Source organism: Lepidochelys kempii, chromosome 20 (genome assembly GCF_965140285.1).
Source record: "Lepidochelys kempii isolate rLepKem1 chromosome 20, rLepKem1.hap1, whole genome shotgun sequence".
In the NCBI taxonomy this organism is placed as follows: Eukaryota; Metazoa; Chordata; order Testudines; family Cheloniidae; genus Lepidochelys; species Lepidochelys kempii.
The window spans coordinates 4,306,309-4,322,770 of record NC_136399.1 but is presented as its reverse complement, the minus strand read 5'-3'; the positions used below and the strand labels follow the sequence as shown (position 1 = coordinate 4,322,770).

The 16,462-nt window shown below is 56.2% G+C and overlaps 1 protein-coding gene across 2 annotated transcripts; it reads left to right on the top strand.

Annotated features, from left to right (window-relative positions):
* The first annotated feature begins 6,507 nt into the window (after positions 1-6,507).
* METTL1 (methyltransferase 1, tRNA methylguanosine) lies at positions 6,508-12,847 on the top strand. 2 transcript variants are annotated; one of them, XM_073318792.2, is made up of 6 exons: positions 6,508-6,704; positions 9,038-9,204; positions 9,882-10,066; positions 10,652-10,765; positions 11,650-11,751; positions 12,331-12,847. In XM_073318792.2, the coding sequence occupies exons 1-6, from the start codon at positions 6,625-6,627 to the stop codon at positions 12,493-12,495; spliced, it is 813 nt and encodes a 270-aa protein (XP_073174893.2). In that variant the 5' UTR covers positions 6,508-6,624; the 3' UTR covers positions 12,496-12,847. The 2 variants fall into 2 exon arrangements, with proteins under 2 accessions (XP_073174893.2, XP_073174894.2); XM_073318793.2 differs by lacking the exon at positions 6,508-6,704 and adding an exon at positions 7,855-8,003.
* The last annotated feature ends 3,615 nt before the right edge of the window (positions 12,848-16,462 follow it).

Here is a 16,462-nt window from a genome sequence, read left to right as displayed (position 1 = left end):
CCTCTAGCCTCATAGTAGATCCCACGTGACAGCTGGATCCTCATTGTTTTCCCATGCTTACCAGGGACGTCTGTTCTAGGCTCAGCCCACACTCTCACAGCATCCCATGTCTGTCCAGTGAGGGACACACCCACAATCTCTGCAGATCACGGTGGTACCCAGGGCTAACTACATTGGGGTGCTTTCCCCATCTGCAGGCTCTGTTCCAGTCACACATCCCAGGTTCACGGTGCAAATCACTTCCTGGTCTTTATGCTACGGAGAGTGCATCCTAAATCCCACATGCCAGCACCAAACTCATCTTGTATCTGGTGAGGACATTTAGTTCTGTGTAATGAGATCTGAATTAATGTTGTCTAGTGCTGGGAAAGTGGCTTGATGGGGGCTTATCACGGAAGGAATCAGAACTGGGGATGGGGTCGGTGTCAAACTCTCTGACTGGGTAACAGGATTTGCTGCTTCTTCAAGAGAGGACACAGCCCTGGGCATCAGTCCCGGGAACAAGAGACCTGGATCAGACCCCTAGTCCATCTAGCCCTGTAGCCTGTCTCTGACAGGGGCCAGCACCGGATGCACCAAAGGACGGTATAAGAAACCCACAGTAGCAGATGTGGGCTAATCTGCCTCCCACATTAGGTCTTATCCTGATCTCTATAGCTAGCGGCTTAAGCCTGAAGTGTGAGGTTTGATATCCCTTCCATATTCTTGTTATGAATTCTTGCTGAATCTTGCCAACTTTTGGCCTCAACAACATCCAGTGATCATGAGTTCCATAGGCTAAGTGCACACGGTGTGAAAAAAATTATTTCTTTTAATCCGTGATGACATTTCCATCTTTTAGCTTAATTAAATGTCTCCTTATTCTTGTGCTATGAGACAGGGAGAACAGCAGCTAGCTCCCAATCTACCTTCTCTAGACCAGTCATTATTTATAGTTTCCCCTTTTATCTAAAGTAAATAGAGACCAGGGACCAGTTTGCAGGCACATGCCTCTGGGCAAGCCAACAGGGTTTACAATTTGCAACCCAAAGACTTCCTAAACTCTCATGTGCCTCTTGCTACGCCTGCCATGTGTGGCTGAGCAATCTTGAGAGCCGTCCAAAGTGGGGAGCAGTGGGGAGAAGGAGCTGAATTCTCCATTCTTTCTTTCCCTTTGTAGAGCTGGGGAATAGCAATGGCTGAGCGAGACCAGCCCAGGCTTCATCAGGTCAGCGTTGAGAGCAAACAGAAGTCCCGGTACTGTTTCTGCTAGCTTGCAAACACACCGACGCCGTCACTAGAGAGACCCCTGCCGCCCTTGTGTTCGCTCACCCACAGCTTCTTGGAGCACACGAGGCTGATGGTCGTACGAGGGTCCATTACTCTTTAACTACGTCCTTTTCGCTTCTTGACGGAGGAGCCAGGCTCCTTATTCACTGGCCCCGAAGTGCGTCAGAGCCACGGGTCGCTGGAGTGTCCTGCAGCAGCTCTTTGGCTGCTAACGCTTCCGTCGCTAATGTGGGTGGTAAGCTTGTGCCAGTGGCCACGGCCATGGTGCCAATGAAAAACCCACGTTACAGGAAACCCAGGACTGCCAACTTCTTGTAGGTGCTGTGGTTAGGCAGGGGAAAGTTTCCTAATGTTCCCTGGGGATTCTGCAGACTCCATGAGAAACACAGGCTCAAGGCGCCAGGTGCCTTTCCTTGTCAGTCAATGGCTCAGGGCTCTCCCTGGCTACATTAGCAGCCTGAGTTTAGCTTCTTGTGGGCTACCCATGCAGTTGGGCTCCCCACATTTGGGTGCCTGGAAAGCCACTGTGCGGTTTGCCTGTGAATTATGGTGTCTGCTCAAGGGAAGCTCGGTTCAGCACAGCAGATGTTGTTAAGAACCGAGGTACATTGTGGGACATGCTGAGAAAGTGACTCTCTTGTCACCGGCAGTGTTCCAACAGGGCTATGGGATGGAGTGGGATGGGATTTGGGCGAGTCTCAAGGGAAACTCCAGAAAACTTCCAGAACCTCACAAAGAGTGTCCAGGCCGGAGGTTGATCGCTCATCGGCTCAAGGATGCGAAAAGGAAGCAGCCACCTTCTCCATCACGATTCAGCTGCTTTATGGGGGTGCAGGGGTGGGGCAGCGCCTGTCTTCCCAGATTTGCCCAATCTGATGAGCACTCCGTGCCTCACTGCCCCGTGTTTCTACGTTGGCCCAGGTCCCATGGCCCCCGCTTCCTCTGCACCTTGTGCAAGGAGCATTTCCCGTAGAGGGCGTGCCTCTTCCACGCTACCATGGGCCCTTTGCCCAAAACGCCTTTCTCTGAACGGAAGCCCTGCTTTCGAGTCCAGCAACACGAACAGCCAGGAAGTGCCCCACATCTGCACTGGATTCTAGGATCTCGCAGAGTCTGTGAATGCTCTCTACCCATGAGTCACCTCAGTTACCATGAAGTAGAGGAGGATACCATTTTGACCACAAAGGCTTGTTGCACAACCCCACAGCTGGTGAGTTCCCGTTCCTGTCAATATGTCAGGACTCCTCGAATGCTGAGGCTACCCTTCTTCTTCCAGGAAGCCCCAAAAACTACAGCAAAAGGCCTCGGATGAAGTTCTGAGAGAGGAAGAAACTTCCTGTCTGGGTCCCATCAGAGAGATCACAAGAAAGATGTGGGGTTATGGCAAAATCCATCCCATGACAATGTGGTTCTCCTGGCAATGGAAGGCTTGTGCAAGGACCCCGAAAAGGACGACCAGTTTGGTATAGCAACCAGGTAACTCCCTTATCCACAGTTAAATGTTCCTGTCATACACGCACACAGAAATGATCGTCTTCAGAGCATCCCAGGCTGGGCCACAAGTCTCTCTGCTGTACAGTGCACCTGTTTGCTTCTGCTGCAATGTCATAAAAGCTGCTCAGGGTGACAGCCATGTGGGGAGGAGAGGGATTGATGGGGAGCCCCTATATATCCTTGGGAAAGCAGAAAGAGAAATTTATTTCTTCCCATATCCATCAGGCTGGAGCAGCCCCATGTATCGGCCCTGAGACACCCGAGAGGGGAGACGACAGAGCTGGGAAGATGGCTGGGGAGATAATTTCAACCTGTTCTCAAATGCCTACCTACTTCGGAGCTGGGACTTCCCCACAGACATGGGAACACTGAATTTCCCCGTTGGATCAGCCCACTGGTCCATCTAGTTCAGTGCCCTGACTCTAACCATGCTTAATACTTGATACCACAGGAGAAAGTGTCACACACATACAAAACGCACCTAGCCATTTGTACAAAATTCCTTCCTGACCCTGCTGTGATCAGTCTGTGCCCCACTGTAGCATGAGAGTTGGTTACTCCACTCTTCTCACAACTGCAAACTTTGACTTAGCCCACAAAATTCTGTCACATCACCGCTGTTAGTAATGAGAATCCTAGATCCTCTGTGTGGATTTCAAGAGAACACTGCAAAAGTTGCCCCATCTCAAACACTTCCTGCTTTAGGAGCCAGGATATCATTTTTGTGCCCAGTGCACCAGTATTTCACCATGGATGAATTTGTACTGGGACTGATGAGAAATAATTGGGAATCACCCAGTTTGAGCCCTGCACCCTGTTTGGATAGAACCAGCATTTAATTAACTTTGGAGCCAGGGTGGTACGGAACGTGCCATTTCAGGATGAAACGTCCAGCGCAGAACCATGCAGACTACGCAATTCCTCCTGCCTGGATTCCCAGTACAGTGGTGTGCACCAACCCCAATGTGTATTCGTGTCCCTCTGACACACCAAGAGACACTCAGCAGGTTGCTTTTCAGAGCCTCAGAGGGCAGAAATGAGCTCTGTCAGATCCTGGTTATTTAAAAAGAATTAAATAAAGCTGCTTTCGAGATTGTCTGCCAGGTATATGGCACATCTGGGCTCGGGCAGTGAGTGACAGAGTGAGGACGCAAATCAATCAGTTCTCCCCGGCAGCGCTGTCCTAGTTCATTGTTGGCTCTGCCACTTCCTCACTGTGTGAGCTCCCATCTCTGGGCCTCAATTTTGCCAGGGGAAGCTGTGAGGTTTGCTTCATTAATTGTTTGTAAAGCGCTTTCAGGTGTGAGGAAAGGGATCCAGGCCATACAAAGAGCTATCAAAAACGAGGCAAGGCAGGAGCCGGCAGCCTTTGTCCTTTGCAAAATCCTACCCAAATCCCCCATTTCCTCCAAATTCTTAGGCATTTTGCTAATTGCTCATTAATTTGAAAAGATGTGAACAGCCAAAAGCCCAAGGGGCATGACTCATAATTATCTTCAAGCCCAAAATTCCCCCTATGGATTGGTTTCCAGTAATGTCCTGGCCACATCCCATGTGTCAACCAGTGGGAAGATGTGTGTGTCTGTGTTTGTGTGTGTGTGTGTGTGTGGGGAGGGGACGTTCCTTTTAATTGCATCTCTTCCTCTTTTACTCTCATTGTATATCTCTGTTTCTCACCCCTCAGTGGGCTGGTTCCCAGACCTAGGCCACATCCAAGCTGCCCATGGTCAGACCTGATCTATAACTAAGCTCTAGCCCTGGTTGTCTGCATGAGCAAATTCTGTAGCTGTGATTCACCAGCTCGTGCAGCTTCGCCAGTGGTAGCCAGATGGAGCAGATGACATGGTGATAAAAACACATGTACCTTCTTGAATCTACAGCTTCCTCCGTCGCTACCTTCGGTGGAGCTGCAGCTAAGGGCTTGTCCACACCGGCAAGTTACAGCGCGGCAACTTTCTGGGTCAGGGGTGTGAAAAAACACCCCCCCCCGAGCACAGCAAAAAGTGCCAGTGTAGACAGTGCACCCCTTGTGTAGCTACACCCGCCGCGACCACACAAGGCACGTTAAAGTGTAGAACCGCCATACTGGGTCCGACCAAAGGTCCATCTAACCCAGTATCCTGTCTTCTGACAGTAGCCAGTGCCAGGTGCCCCAGAGGGAATGAACAGAACATGTCACCATCAAGTGATTCAAGAGTCAGGGGGCTCACTGGGTTTGGGGTCAGTAGGATGAGGGTCGGTGGATCAATGGATTTGGGCTGGGAGTCAGTGGGGCTGGCAGTTGGAGGTCAGTAGGATGGAGGTTGGAGGGTCAGTGGGATGGAGGTTGGGGGGCTCAGTGGGGTGGGGCTGGGGGTCAGTAGGATGGGGGTTGGAGGGCTCAGTGGGGTGGGGCTGGGGGTCAGTAGGATGGGGGTTGGGGTCAGTGGGTGGGGCTGGGGTGGGGCTGCGGGGTCAGTGGGATGGAGGTTGGGGGGCTCAGTGGGGGGGTCAGTGGGCGGGGCTGGGGTGGAGGCTGGGGGTCAGTAGGATGGGGATTGGGGGGGTCAGTGGGCAGGGCTGGGGTGGAGGCTGGGGGTCAGTAGGACGGGGGTTGGGGGTCAGTGGGCAGGGCTGGGGTGGAGGCTGGGGTCAGTAGGATGGGGGTTGGGGGTCAGTGGGCGGGGCTGGGGTGGAGGCTGGGGGTCAGTAGGATGGGGGTTGGGGTCAGTGGGCGGGGCTGGGGTGGGGCTGGGGGTCAGTGCGATGGAGGTTGGGGGTCAGTGGGCGGGGCTGGGGTGGAGGCTGGGGTCAGAAGGATGGGGGTTGGGGTCAGTGGGCGGGGCTGGGGTGGAGGCTGGGGGTCAGTAGGATCGGGGTTGGGGTCAGTGGGTGGGGCTGGGGTGGAGGCTGGGGTCAGTAGGATGGGGGTTGGGATCAGTGGGTGAAGCTGGGGCTCAGAGGGGCGGGGTTGGGGGGTCAGTGGGTGGGGCTGGGGGTCAGTGGGATGGGGGTTGGGATCAGTGGGTGGAGCTGGGGCTCAGAGGGGCGGGGTTGGGGGGTCAGTGGGCGGGGTTGGGGTGGGGCTGGGGGTCAGTGGGATGGGGGTTGGGGTCAGTGGGTGGAGCTGGGGCTCAGAGGGGCGGGGTTGGGGGGTCAGTGGGTGGGGCTGGGGTGGGGCTGTGGGGTCAGTGGGATGGAGGTTGGGGGGCTCAGTGTGGGGGTCAGTGGGGTAGGGCTGGGGGTCAGTGGGATGGAGGTTGGGGGGCTCAGTGGGGGGGTCAGTGGGGTGGAGGTTGGGGGGCTCAGTGGGGGGGTCAGTGGGCGGGGCTGGGGTGGAGGCTGGGGGTCAGTGGGATGGAGGTTGGGGGGCTCAGTGGGGGGGTCAGTGGGCGGGGCTGGGGTGGGGCTGGGGGTCAGTGGGATGGGGGTTGGGGTCAGTGGGTGGAGCTGGGGCTCAGAGGGGCGGGGTTGGGGGTCAGTGGGCGGGGCTGGGGTGGGGCTGGGGGTCAGTGGGATGGGGGTTGGGGTCAGTGGGTGGAGCTGGGGCTCAGAGGGGCGGGGTTGGGGATCAGTGGGCGGGGCTGGGGTGGGGCTGGGGTCAGTAGGATGGGGGTTGGGGTCAGTGGGTGGAGCTGGGGCTCAGAGGGGCGGGGTTGAGGGGTCAGTGGGCGGGGCGGGGGAGACGTCAGGTGACACCGGCCCGCGTGGCCAAGGCCCGGCTGGGCGGGGGCGAGGCTGGGCCGGGCCCTTTAAAGCAGGCGCGCGGGCGCTGGCGCTGGCGCGGGCGCGTTTCCTGTGACGTTTGGTTCCCGCGACTCCAGCTGTGGCCGCGCCGGCTCCACGTGGGTCGCGGGCCCGGCGCGGGGTCCCGGCGGCGCCATGGCGGGGGCCCCGCCCCAGAAACGCTTCTACCGGCAGCGGGCTCACTCCAACCCCCTGGCGGACCACACGCTGCGCTAGTGAGTGGGGGGGAGGTCCTGAGACCCCCAAGCCCCCTGACCCCCATCCCGGGGGCCCCCTGACCTCCCGCCCCATTGAGCCCCATATGCCCCGGGGAGCCCCCCAAGCCCCCTGACCCCCATCCATCGAGCCCTCGCCCCCATCCCGGGGGCCCCCTGACCTCCCGCCCCATTGAGCCCCATATGCCCCGGGGAGCCCCCCAAGCCCCCTGACCCCCATCCATCGAGCCCTCGCCCCCATCCCGGGGGCCCCCTGACCTCCCGCCCCATTGAGCCCCATATGCCCCGGGGAGCCCCCCAAGCCCCCTGACCCCCATCCATCGAGCCCTCGCCCCCATCCTGGGGGCCCCCTGACCTCCCGCCCCATTGAGCCCCATATGCCCCGGGGAGCCCCCCAAGCCCTCTGACCCCCATCCATCGAGCCCTCGCCTCCATCCCGGGGGCCCCCTGACCTCCCGCCCCATTGAGCCCCATATGCCCCGGGGAGCCCCCCAAGCCCTCTGACCCCCATCCATCGAGCCCTCGCCCCCATCCCGGGGGCCCCCTGACCTCCCGCCCCATTGAGCCCCATATGCCCTGGGGAGCCTCCCAAGTCCCTTAACCCCCATACGTTGAGCCCTCGCCCCCATCCTGGGGCCCCCCGATCTTCTGCCCCATTGAACCCTATATGCCCTGGGGAGCCCCATTCATCGTGCTCCCCCTTCCCATTTTGGGGTCCCCTGATCCTGTATTCACTGTGCCCTGGGGGAAGCCCCTGATCTTACCCTTCCTCATCCTGAGGCGGGCGTCCTGAACTCTCTTCCTCTGTAGGAGCCCTCGTGATTCCCACCCCCCCACCCCCATGGGAGATCCCCGGAGCCAGGGGAGAACCCCCTCACCTTGAACCCTTTGTGTATCCAAGCAGCGCCCCCCAACCCTGGGGAACTAATCTTTCTGTCCCAGCTCCCAAAGGGACCAAAATAAATATTAAATGGGAGAGAAGAGATGAGCTGCTTCCAAATCCATAAAAAGAAAAGGAGGACTTGAGGCACCTTAGAGACTAACCAGTTTATTTGAGCATAAGCTTTCGTGAGCTACAGCTCACCTCATCAGATACAAGTCCTCCTTTTCTTTTTGCGAATACAGATTAACACGGCTGCTACTCTGAAACCTTCCAAATCCATGCGTCTTCCAGCCGGCATGAAGTGTTTGCCAGAGTGCAAGTGGCGTAACCCAGCTGGGTTTGTCTGGACTAGGATGTGCAAGAATGCGTTAGCTGACTTTTTATAAATCTGCGTAGACAGGGAATGTTCCCGTCAGGTACTCGCTCGAGGAGCTGAAGTTGCACCTAGGCTAGCATGTGTTTAAAAGGTTACCCTGAGGCTAGGTCTACCCGACCCAAGCTTGTGCCAGCACAGTGTGTCTGTTAAGGGGTGTGAGGAGCTGTGATTCATGACCGACAGTCCAGTAAAAGCCTGAATGTCGTTAGACAGACAAAATCCTGCTTTTATCGGTATGGCTTGTCTTGCTCGGGGAGGTTGAAACAAGCTCTATCAGCAAAAGGGCAGTTTTGCCCATAAAAGCAATATTTGCTTCTAGGGCAAAGCTTTCCAAGTGTTGACTTGACATGGCTTCATTGACTCTCTTGTTCCAACAACATGCATTTAAAGACTACTTGGGAGGACTCCTAAGAGGTTGCTGGTGATGTCCATGTGTTAGTATATTTACATACATCTTTCAGAGTGTTTAAGTGTTTAAGGCCCACCTGATGATCACTTTAGATAAGCTATTACCAGCAGGACAGTGGGGTGGGAGGAGGTATTGGTTCATATTCTCTGTGTATATATAAAGTCTGCTGCAGTTTCCACGATATGCATCTGATGAAGTGAGCTGTAGCTCACGAAAGCTCATGCTCTAATAAATTGGTTAGTCTCTAAGGTGCCACAAGTACTCCTTTTCTTTTTGCGAATACAGACTAACACGGCTGTTACTCTGAAACCTAAGAAAACACTGTAGATTTGTTACTTCCTGAAGCTCCTCTTTGATGTGTTGTCAGGTTGCAGGGGAAGAGAGAGTTCCTGCCCAAAGAGCTCACAAGTCAGAGAGGAATTGGGACAGTTGGGTGGAGAAACACCATTTAACGCCAAGTTAGATTAGCTCCACCTGATTCATTCCCCAGGGGCAGGATTGGTCCCTGAAATCTTTCGGTGTTTGTCCAGCTTGAAATGGTCCAAGCAGGACATATTTTTAGCCCATTGGGAAGTTATTGCACAGCTTAAATCTCCCCACTAATCAAATAGCTGCTTTCCTATTCTCTCTTTTAATCCAGCTTTGTCCCTGTTCCTCTCGTTTAGCCCCACAAAACCTGAGGAAATGAACTGGGCTGAGCACTATCCTGAGTTCTTCGCCCCGTTGACCAAAGATGACCGTCACGATGACCCGAAGGACTCCGAGGAGAGAGTGAAGCCAGCGGCGCAAGTTGAATTTGCTGATATTGGCTGCGGTTATGGGGGCTTGTTGGGTAAGTTCCCAGGGATGCTTTTCCGTCGGTCTGGACACAGCAGGTTCTAGGTGGGCAGGTGTGGTCAAGGCTGCCTTGGAGGGACAGTCCTGAGAGGGGTGCGGGTTTGCTCCATGAAGCCTCTTCCTTCTCCAGATTCAGGTCCATGCCTGACTTCACATCTTGGGTATGTCTCTCTCTGTTGACAGCTACGTATCCCAGAGTACATGGTATGGAACTATGCATGCTTAGCTGAGGTCTAGCGCTGACTCGCCAGTGGAACTAGCTCCTTGGTTTGTTCTGCGCAGAACCCAGACTTGATGCGGGAAATCGGAAACCGGTTGCACTGTCGGTCGTGTGGATCAGGGAGAGCTGGTGACATGGGCTGTCTCACCCTGGTGTCCCTATAGATTCTGTGGCGCAGAAGCCGCTGTATCCATAACTGTGCTGCTCTGGTTAAGTTTAACATGCTGTGATGAGCAAGGGTTGCAATCCTGAAAGGTGGCAAGTTGTTGCTCTCAGCCCCAGGCTGCTGCCGCTGCCTCTCCCCAGGCAAGTGGGAATGACCTGTCTGATACCCTAGCTCCCGTCTTGGGAGGCAGGTAGCCGCTCTGGGGTTTATTGTTCTGAACGGTTGCCTCTGTCTGGGATTCTCCGGCTCTGAGAGCAGATGGTAGTTGCTCTTTTATCTTTTACAGTCGAGTTGTCTCCCCTCTTCCCCAACACCTTAATGCTGGGCCTGGAGATTCGAGTGAAGGTCTCGGATTACGTCCGCGACCGGATCCAGTCTCTGAGAGCATCCCATCCCGGGCAGTACCAGAACATCGCCTGTGTCCGCAGCAATGCCATGAAGCACCTGCCCAACTTCTTCCACAAGGGCCAGGTGAGGTGCCAGGGGCCTTGGGGTTCCGCCACTGATGTCCCAGGCAGTCATATAACCTCCCGCTTTCAATCCTTGCCATCCTTGGGGAGCATGCAGCCCTCACTCCCCACCTCTCAAATCCTGAGAAGATGATCTATAAGCTTCAGTAAGAGCCCCATCACCGTGGTGTCTGGGCACCCCTTCGTCTATTCCCATTTGAAGGAAAATCGCTCTTGAACGAAAGGCTTTTAGTTTCCCACTTGAAAAGAAGAAACCCCAACCCTGAATGTGCTTTAAACAAGCTGTAACTCAGTGGGAAAAACCCTTCTCCCAAATTGGTCCCGGAGACACTGATGCTGGCTGGGGCCTGTTCCCATAGCTATAGTAAGACCCCTCCTGCCTGGGGAGGGATGGATGAGGAGGGTGCTCTCATAGCTGCAGTACTGGTAGGGTTAACGGTCCCAGGAGGATGGGGCTGGTCAGCCAGAGAATGCATCCATGGCCATGGTGATCTCAGTGGGGTGAGGAGGCGTTGGTGCTGCTGGCTACGGAGACTTGTAGGGCTTACCGTCTCCACCCTCCCGGGCTTGCCCCCTATGTTTGCAGCTGGCCAAGATGTTCTTCCTCTTCCCGGACCCGCACTTCAAGAAGACTAAGCACAAGTGGCGGATCATCAGCTCTACGCTGCTGGCCGAATACGCCTATGTCCTGCGCATCGGGGTGAGTTGGGATCGGTCGCTGGCCGGGGCGGGCGGAGGCTTTCGTGGGATCTCTGGTTAGGGGAAGCCTCTCAACCAACAGAGTCTGTAGGTCAAACCCAGCTGTGCCCCAAGGGCATGGTGAGTAAGCCCCACTTACTGCATGGGTCCCAGCACGGAGGGGTTGGCCTTTGCCCTGCTTCCTGCAGAGCTGTGCTGGGAGGGCTTCCTGTTGGCAGAGTGAGCCCGTTGCCCGCCCTCGGCAGCTCCCACCTGCCCGTTCATGACTTAGCTGCCTCAGGCAAGCCATCTGCTCCTCCCTGTGCCGTCACTGTGGGTTTGTAACCAGCAGATCAAACTGGGGCGATGAATAGGCGTGGGCCCCACCCAGCCCGGCTGCGTGAGTAACAGGCAAATACGCTAACATCTCCCCATGGTGCAGATCCCGGGGGCAGGGCTATGGTTGCCAAACCTCGATGATTGTCCTGGAGTCTCTAGAAATGAGAGATGGATCTTTAAGTGAAGATGATGTCGTATGATGAAACATCCAGGAATATGTCCCACCAAAATTGGCAACCGGGGGGGGCGGGAGCAGAGGTGGAGAGCATAATTGCCTTGGCTAATTAGAGTTGGCACCTCTAATAGTTAGGGAGGAAGTCCCTTGACCACAAGCTGCTCTGTACAGAGATTACCCTCCTTCCCATCCAGGGCCCTGAGGTTTTGGTAGTTGCGGAAAGTTTTCTTCTATGGCATGAGCCATTTGGGTTCTTGGGTTTTGCTGCCGCATGGCTGGGATGGGGCCATAGGTGTCCCTGCATAGGTATCCAGTGGCCCCTCCACATCCTCTCTTTGATGGGCTGGTCCCAGCTACGTGGATCCTCAGGCTACTCCCTCCCTCTTGCGCAGGGCCTGGTGTATACCATCAGTGATGTGGAAGAGATGCACGAGTGGATGGTCGGGCACTTCAGTGGGCACCCGCTCTTTGTCCAGGTGCCCTTGGAGGACTTGGTAAGAGCGAAAGTAGCGGGTGCTGGGAGGGGAAGGAGCCCGAAAGGGGAATGTTTGCACTACCCGGGGGCCTTGCACCCATCCTGGGCTGACTCAATCTGCAAAAGTTTCTTCCCTTGTCCTGGGGTTTCCAAGAAGCCCACAGAAGCTGGAAAGTGAAACCTGGTCCCACACCAAAACCTCTTCTCTTTTCACGTTCACACGCTGGCTGCTTATTGCATGGTTGAGTTGAGGGGAGGGTGTTTGCTGTTGCTAGGGAGCCACCCCCCCCGCATCTGTCCTGTTGCTAGGGAGCCCCCAGTGATGGACTTGAGTAGGAGACGCTGGATTTCAGGACCCAGCCAGCTTCCCCTGTTGCCGCTTGGCTGGTGGATGGACCAGCTGCCCCCAACACAGAGCCAAGCAGGGCCGGTTGCCGTTGGCTCACATGGTTTGATGCCTGCTTGGGTCTAATTTCCCTGCAGGGACAGGGGGCTGCCGGTCTGCATGCCTGTTACGCTGGAGACGAGCCAGGCCGATGGGGAAGGGGAGGCATTGGCCAGTTGGCAGCTCACGCGGTAACGGCCCTTTCTCCAACAGGACAGCGATCCCATCGTGGGGCGTCTGGGCACCTCCACTGAGGAGGGAAAGAAGGTCCAACGGAACAGTGGCAAGACCTTCCCTGCTGTCTTCCGGCGCATCGAGGATGAAGCCCTGCAGGGGGTTCCAGGCACAGAGCAGTCCCAGGGGGCTCCAGACACGTGACTGTGGACCCGAGAGACAAATCATCATGGACCGTGCTGTGCAGCGTTCCAGGGAGATCTCTTCCCCCTCCCCTGGTGCTGTTGGGGCAGACGGGCTGGTTGCTTGGCCTGGAGCATGAAGCTCACGGGAGCCCTTGATGTCTTGAATACGGAGAAGCTGGCTCCTCTCCTAACGAGAAACGCATAAGGAGTGTCCCAAGCATCCCCTTGGGCTCTGCCTGCTGGTGCCCATGAGCTCCTGGCACCGTTGCTTTTACCTCTGAGACTCTGCCAGTCAGGGGCGGGCTGCAGCTTCACTCACACTCGATTTCTGAATAAAGCTTGAGCTCACAGTCCCGGCCGGACTCTCTGTGGGTTGCTGTGGGGCGGTTGGATGGTGTCCCTGGCGGTAAAGAGGGGCTTGGAAGTGGCACTAGGTGTCAACCCTGCGGGCTCACCCTGTTCCCATCCTGCAACCTGGCTGCTCCTTGAACCACCTGATGCGGTGCGGCTGCCCTGTCTGTTCCCAGCCAGGACTCCCTCTGGGCATCTCCCCTCCAGCCCAGCCAGTGGGCGAGGGGAACCATCCTGGGCGAGTGCTAATGGTGATTTGCTGCCTTTAGTCTCCTGCCAGGTGAGACTGTGGGGAGCCATGCGGGTGTCTCCTGAGCCCTGCCAGGGGGCTGTGGGAGGGACAGTTTCTATGAGAAACGAGGTGGGGACACGAGCTTAATCCACCAGGGGATCCTAGCACAGCCAACCGCTGTGGAGATGGAGAAGCCCACTTAGGCCTCCTCTTGCTCAGACGAGGCTCTTTGGGGCGAGGACTGTCTTTGTTATGTGTGTACAGCCCCTAGCAGGGGTGCCTCTTGCCCTCAGCCTAGGCCCTGCTATTACCACCAGCTGAACCTGTGACTGGGCCTCAGTTTCCACACTCCTGGGGTTTTCTAACTGTCCCCCTCACTGGTGCAGGTCAGATGTACACCCTACCCACACAGGCTTAAAACAGCACAGTTCCACAAAGGGTCCAGCAAGTGGTCTTCCCTGAGGTCTTCCCCAGAGAGCCGCCCCCTACATTTGCCCACACTGGTGGAGTCAGAGGTCCCATTCCCCAAACTACTAGGGAGTGATGGACCAGCTGCAGGGCCTGGTCCATCACCTGGGTGGGATAACGCAGCCTGGGTGGGGCTGAGCTCACCTGCTTTTAAAGGGCCATTAAACCTTGTAACAATCCAACTCTTGTATTGTGGATCTTCCCCATGCATGCCCGAAGGGTGGTACTGGCTACTTCTTTCTCCTTCCCCCCCCCCAGAACCAGTACTTTGTCCAGTCTGTCTGTGCTTCACCTCCCTGCTGGCTGATCCCATCTCCCCTTTTGCCTGCCCTGGAGCATCATGCCAGTCCTGGTTGCTAGGCACTGACTCCCGCCATGGCTGCAGCTTTGGTCTCTCCAGCCATGGGCTGCAGGACCCTGTTTGGGGGGAGGAGGGCTGGGTTGCAGTCCCTAAGGGGGTGAATTCCATTGTTTTGCCTGCGCAATGAGCGTAGCTTCCTGTGTTGCAAGTTGGGTAATTCCCAAGGATCTGGCCGGGAAGGTGGGCCAGGCAGGGTGGGTCGGGGGTGGAGCCTGGAACTTCCCAGCCAGGAGCCTTCCAACAATCAGCCTGATAAATACAGAAACTGAGCGAGCTGTTGCCTCATGCAGGGAAAACCATGGCCTGGAAGCGCTTAAGCCCATGCAGATCTTCTGGGGCTAGGGTGAGGGGCCTTTGCTCTGGAAGGGGCAGGGGGGAATTATCAGCTGCCCAGTGAAAGGGGCAGTCACTGATTGCAGCTCGGAAGGTCACGGAGCGTAGCCACGAGAGGGAAGTGTCCCCGGTTGGCTCTGCCTGGCCTGGCGCTTCCCGAATGTGGTCCCAGTGGGCTGCACCCCTGGGCCACCGCCCCTTGCATCAGGCGCCTGGCTGAGAAGCAACCCAGCACCTGGTTTGCGGGGTCCCGGCCCCAGAGAGATGCCGGGGGGCTGCCAATAGAGGCTGCACTGCTAAGGAGCAGAGCAAGGGTCTCTGGAGCTGTGCTGCCAGCAAGCCAGCTGCAAACTCCCCAGCGCACCCGAAAGGGTAGAAGTTAAGAAATGTCCCTTAATGGAAGGTGGGGAACGGAATGGGCTCTGACTGGGAGCACCAGTAATGGACCATCAAGTAGAAATGCTTTCTGTTGTGCCTGGGGAGAATGCCGGTGCGGTGAGAAGGACTCGCTGCCTGGCCTCAGCACGGCTCCCCGTGCCTCTTCATGTCAAGTGGCCGTGGGCTGCTCGCTCTGGGTCATGGTTTCAGATGCATTTTCCCGGCTTTGAATGGGGAAGCGGAAGGGGACTGCAGCCTTGAAGAGAGATGGGCCCGGCTCAGAGTGGAGACGACATACACGTGGAGAGCCACGCAGCGTGGCCAGCGCGCTGGCAGGTTGTCGCTGTTGGCGTTTGGGGGCTTGGTGGGGTGGGGTGGTTGGCCACTAAGTCAGCGCTGTGGGAAGGGGCAAGTTGTTGGAGTGGGGGAATTAACCCTTTGGGAAATCAGGCCAATGGCTGTCAAGTTGGGCCCCCAACATCGCTGGCCATGTAACGAAGCCTGCAGCCTGTTACAAAAGGCCAGATTCTCCACTGTAGCTTGGGCAGCTCTTACACCCGTGCAAAAGTGGGGTGAGTTTTTCTCATTCTGGTTTAGCAGTGTCTGCACTGGAAAGTGGACTTGGATTAAGGGAGGTGTGAATGTAAAGCACAATAGCTGTTCCCGTTGGACAAGCCATGGTGTCCCCCCCCCCACCTTGCACTGATGGAAACGACTCCACCAGGGGAGAATTGGGGCCCAGAGCACTGGATCCTCACCAGGTGGATGCTTTTCCGTTTAAATCCACAATGCTGGTTTTGTTGTTTGCAGAGCTGAAAGACTGCCGGCTGCCCTGAAGTCTTACTAGTCCGGCCCCGAGACAATGTGCTTTCCCGCTCGAACTGGCTGTCCAACAGCAACCTGAGCTCTTGACTCTTTCACCATGCCACGGAGAAGCAGAAACAGGAGTGACTTTTATTGGTCTTTCTGCAGTTGTTGCTTTGGTCCCAATTGCCCTTGGGCAAGGTCCTGCTGTCAGGGTCAAATTAAGGCACTCTGGGGCCCTAGCCATCTCCTTCATGGAGTCCCTCACAGCCCTGCCCCCAAGCTGTGGCTGTACCCCTCTTCATGGAGGTGGGTTTCAGCATTAAGACGAGTGAGGCAATTCACGCTTCCTGGAGCCATTGTTTCAGGCTCTCTGCAGACTCAGGCAAGCAAGAGGCAAGCTGGTTTGTGGAGCCTGGTCTACACTAGAAAATTAGTTCGGCATTACCACATCACGCAGATGTGAAAAATCCACACTCCTGAGTGGTGTAGTTAAATCGACCTAAGTCCCTGTGAAGACAGCGCTAGGTTGATGGAAGAATTCTTCCAGTGACCTAGCTATCACCTCTCGGGGAGGTGGATTACCTAGGCCAAAGGGAGAACCCCTTCTGTTGGCATAGGTAGTGTCTACACTGAAGCTATGCTGTTGTAACCTTTCACGTGTAGACAAGCCCTCAGGCAGGCATCAGTTGCCCTTGGATCAAGTTTTCGAGCTTTCCTTTTGCTTCTGGCGGGGAGGGGGGAAATGGAACATCTGGAGAAACACAGCTGGCAAACTCAAGTCATGACCTCCTAGCGCTGCATGATCTGCAGTTACTCACGGCGCTGGGTTACTCACGGCTGCATGGATCGTAGGGTGCCCAAATACCCTCGGGTCTCCTTGACAGCCTGTTCGGGGCTGGATTCTGCTCTCAAATGGGCAAAGCCCAGAGGATGTCAACAGAGTTCCCGTTGATCTGTTCCCTGTGCGACTGGATCTGGCCCCCTGCCGCTGTGCACAGGCGGACTCCTCCTCAGGCGTGATGTAAGAGAGGAGACTGGTTTTCCCACTTCCCCCCC

Coding starts and splice junctions, on each gene's coding strand:
- METTL1 (XM_073318792.2), top strand. CDS start 6,625: ATGGCGGGGGCCCCGCCCCAGAAACGCTTCTACCGGCAGCGGGCTCAC. Junction 10,067..10,651: donor ACTTCTTCCACAAGGGCCAG/GTGAGGTGCCAG, acceptor CTATGTTTGCAG/CTGGCCAAGATGTTCTTCCT. Junction 11,752..12,330: donor AGGTGCCCTTGGAGGACTTG/GTAAGAGCGAAA, acceptor TTTCTCCAACAG/GACAGCGATCCCATCGTGGG.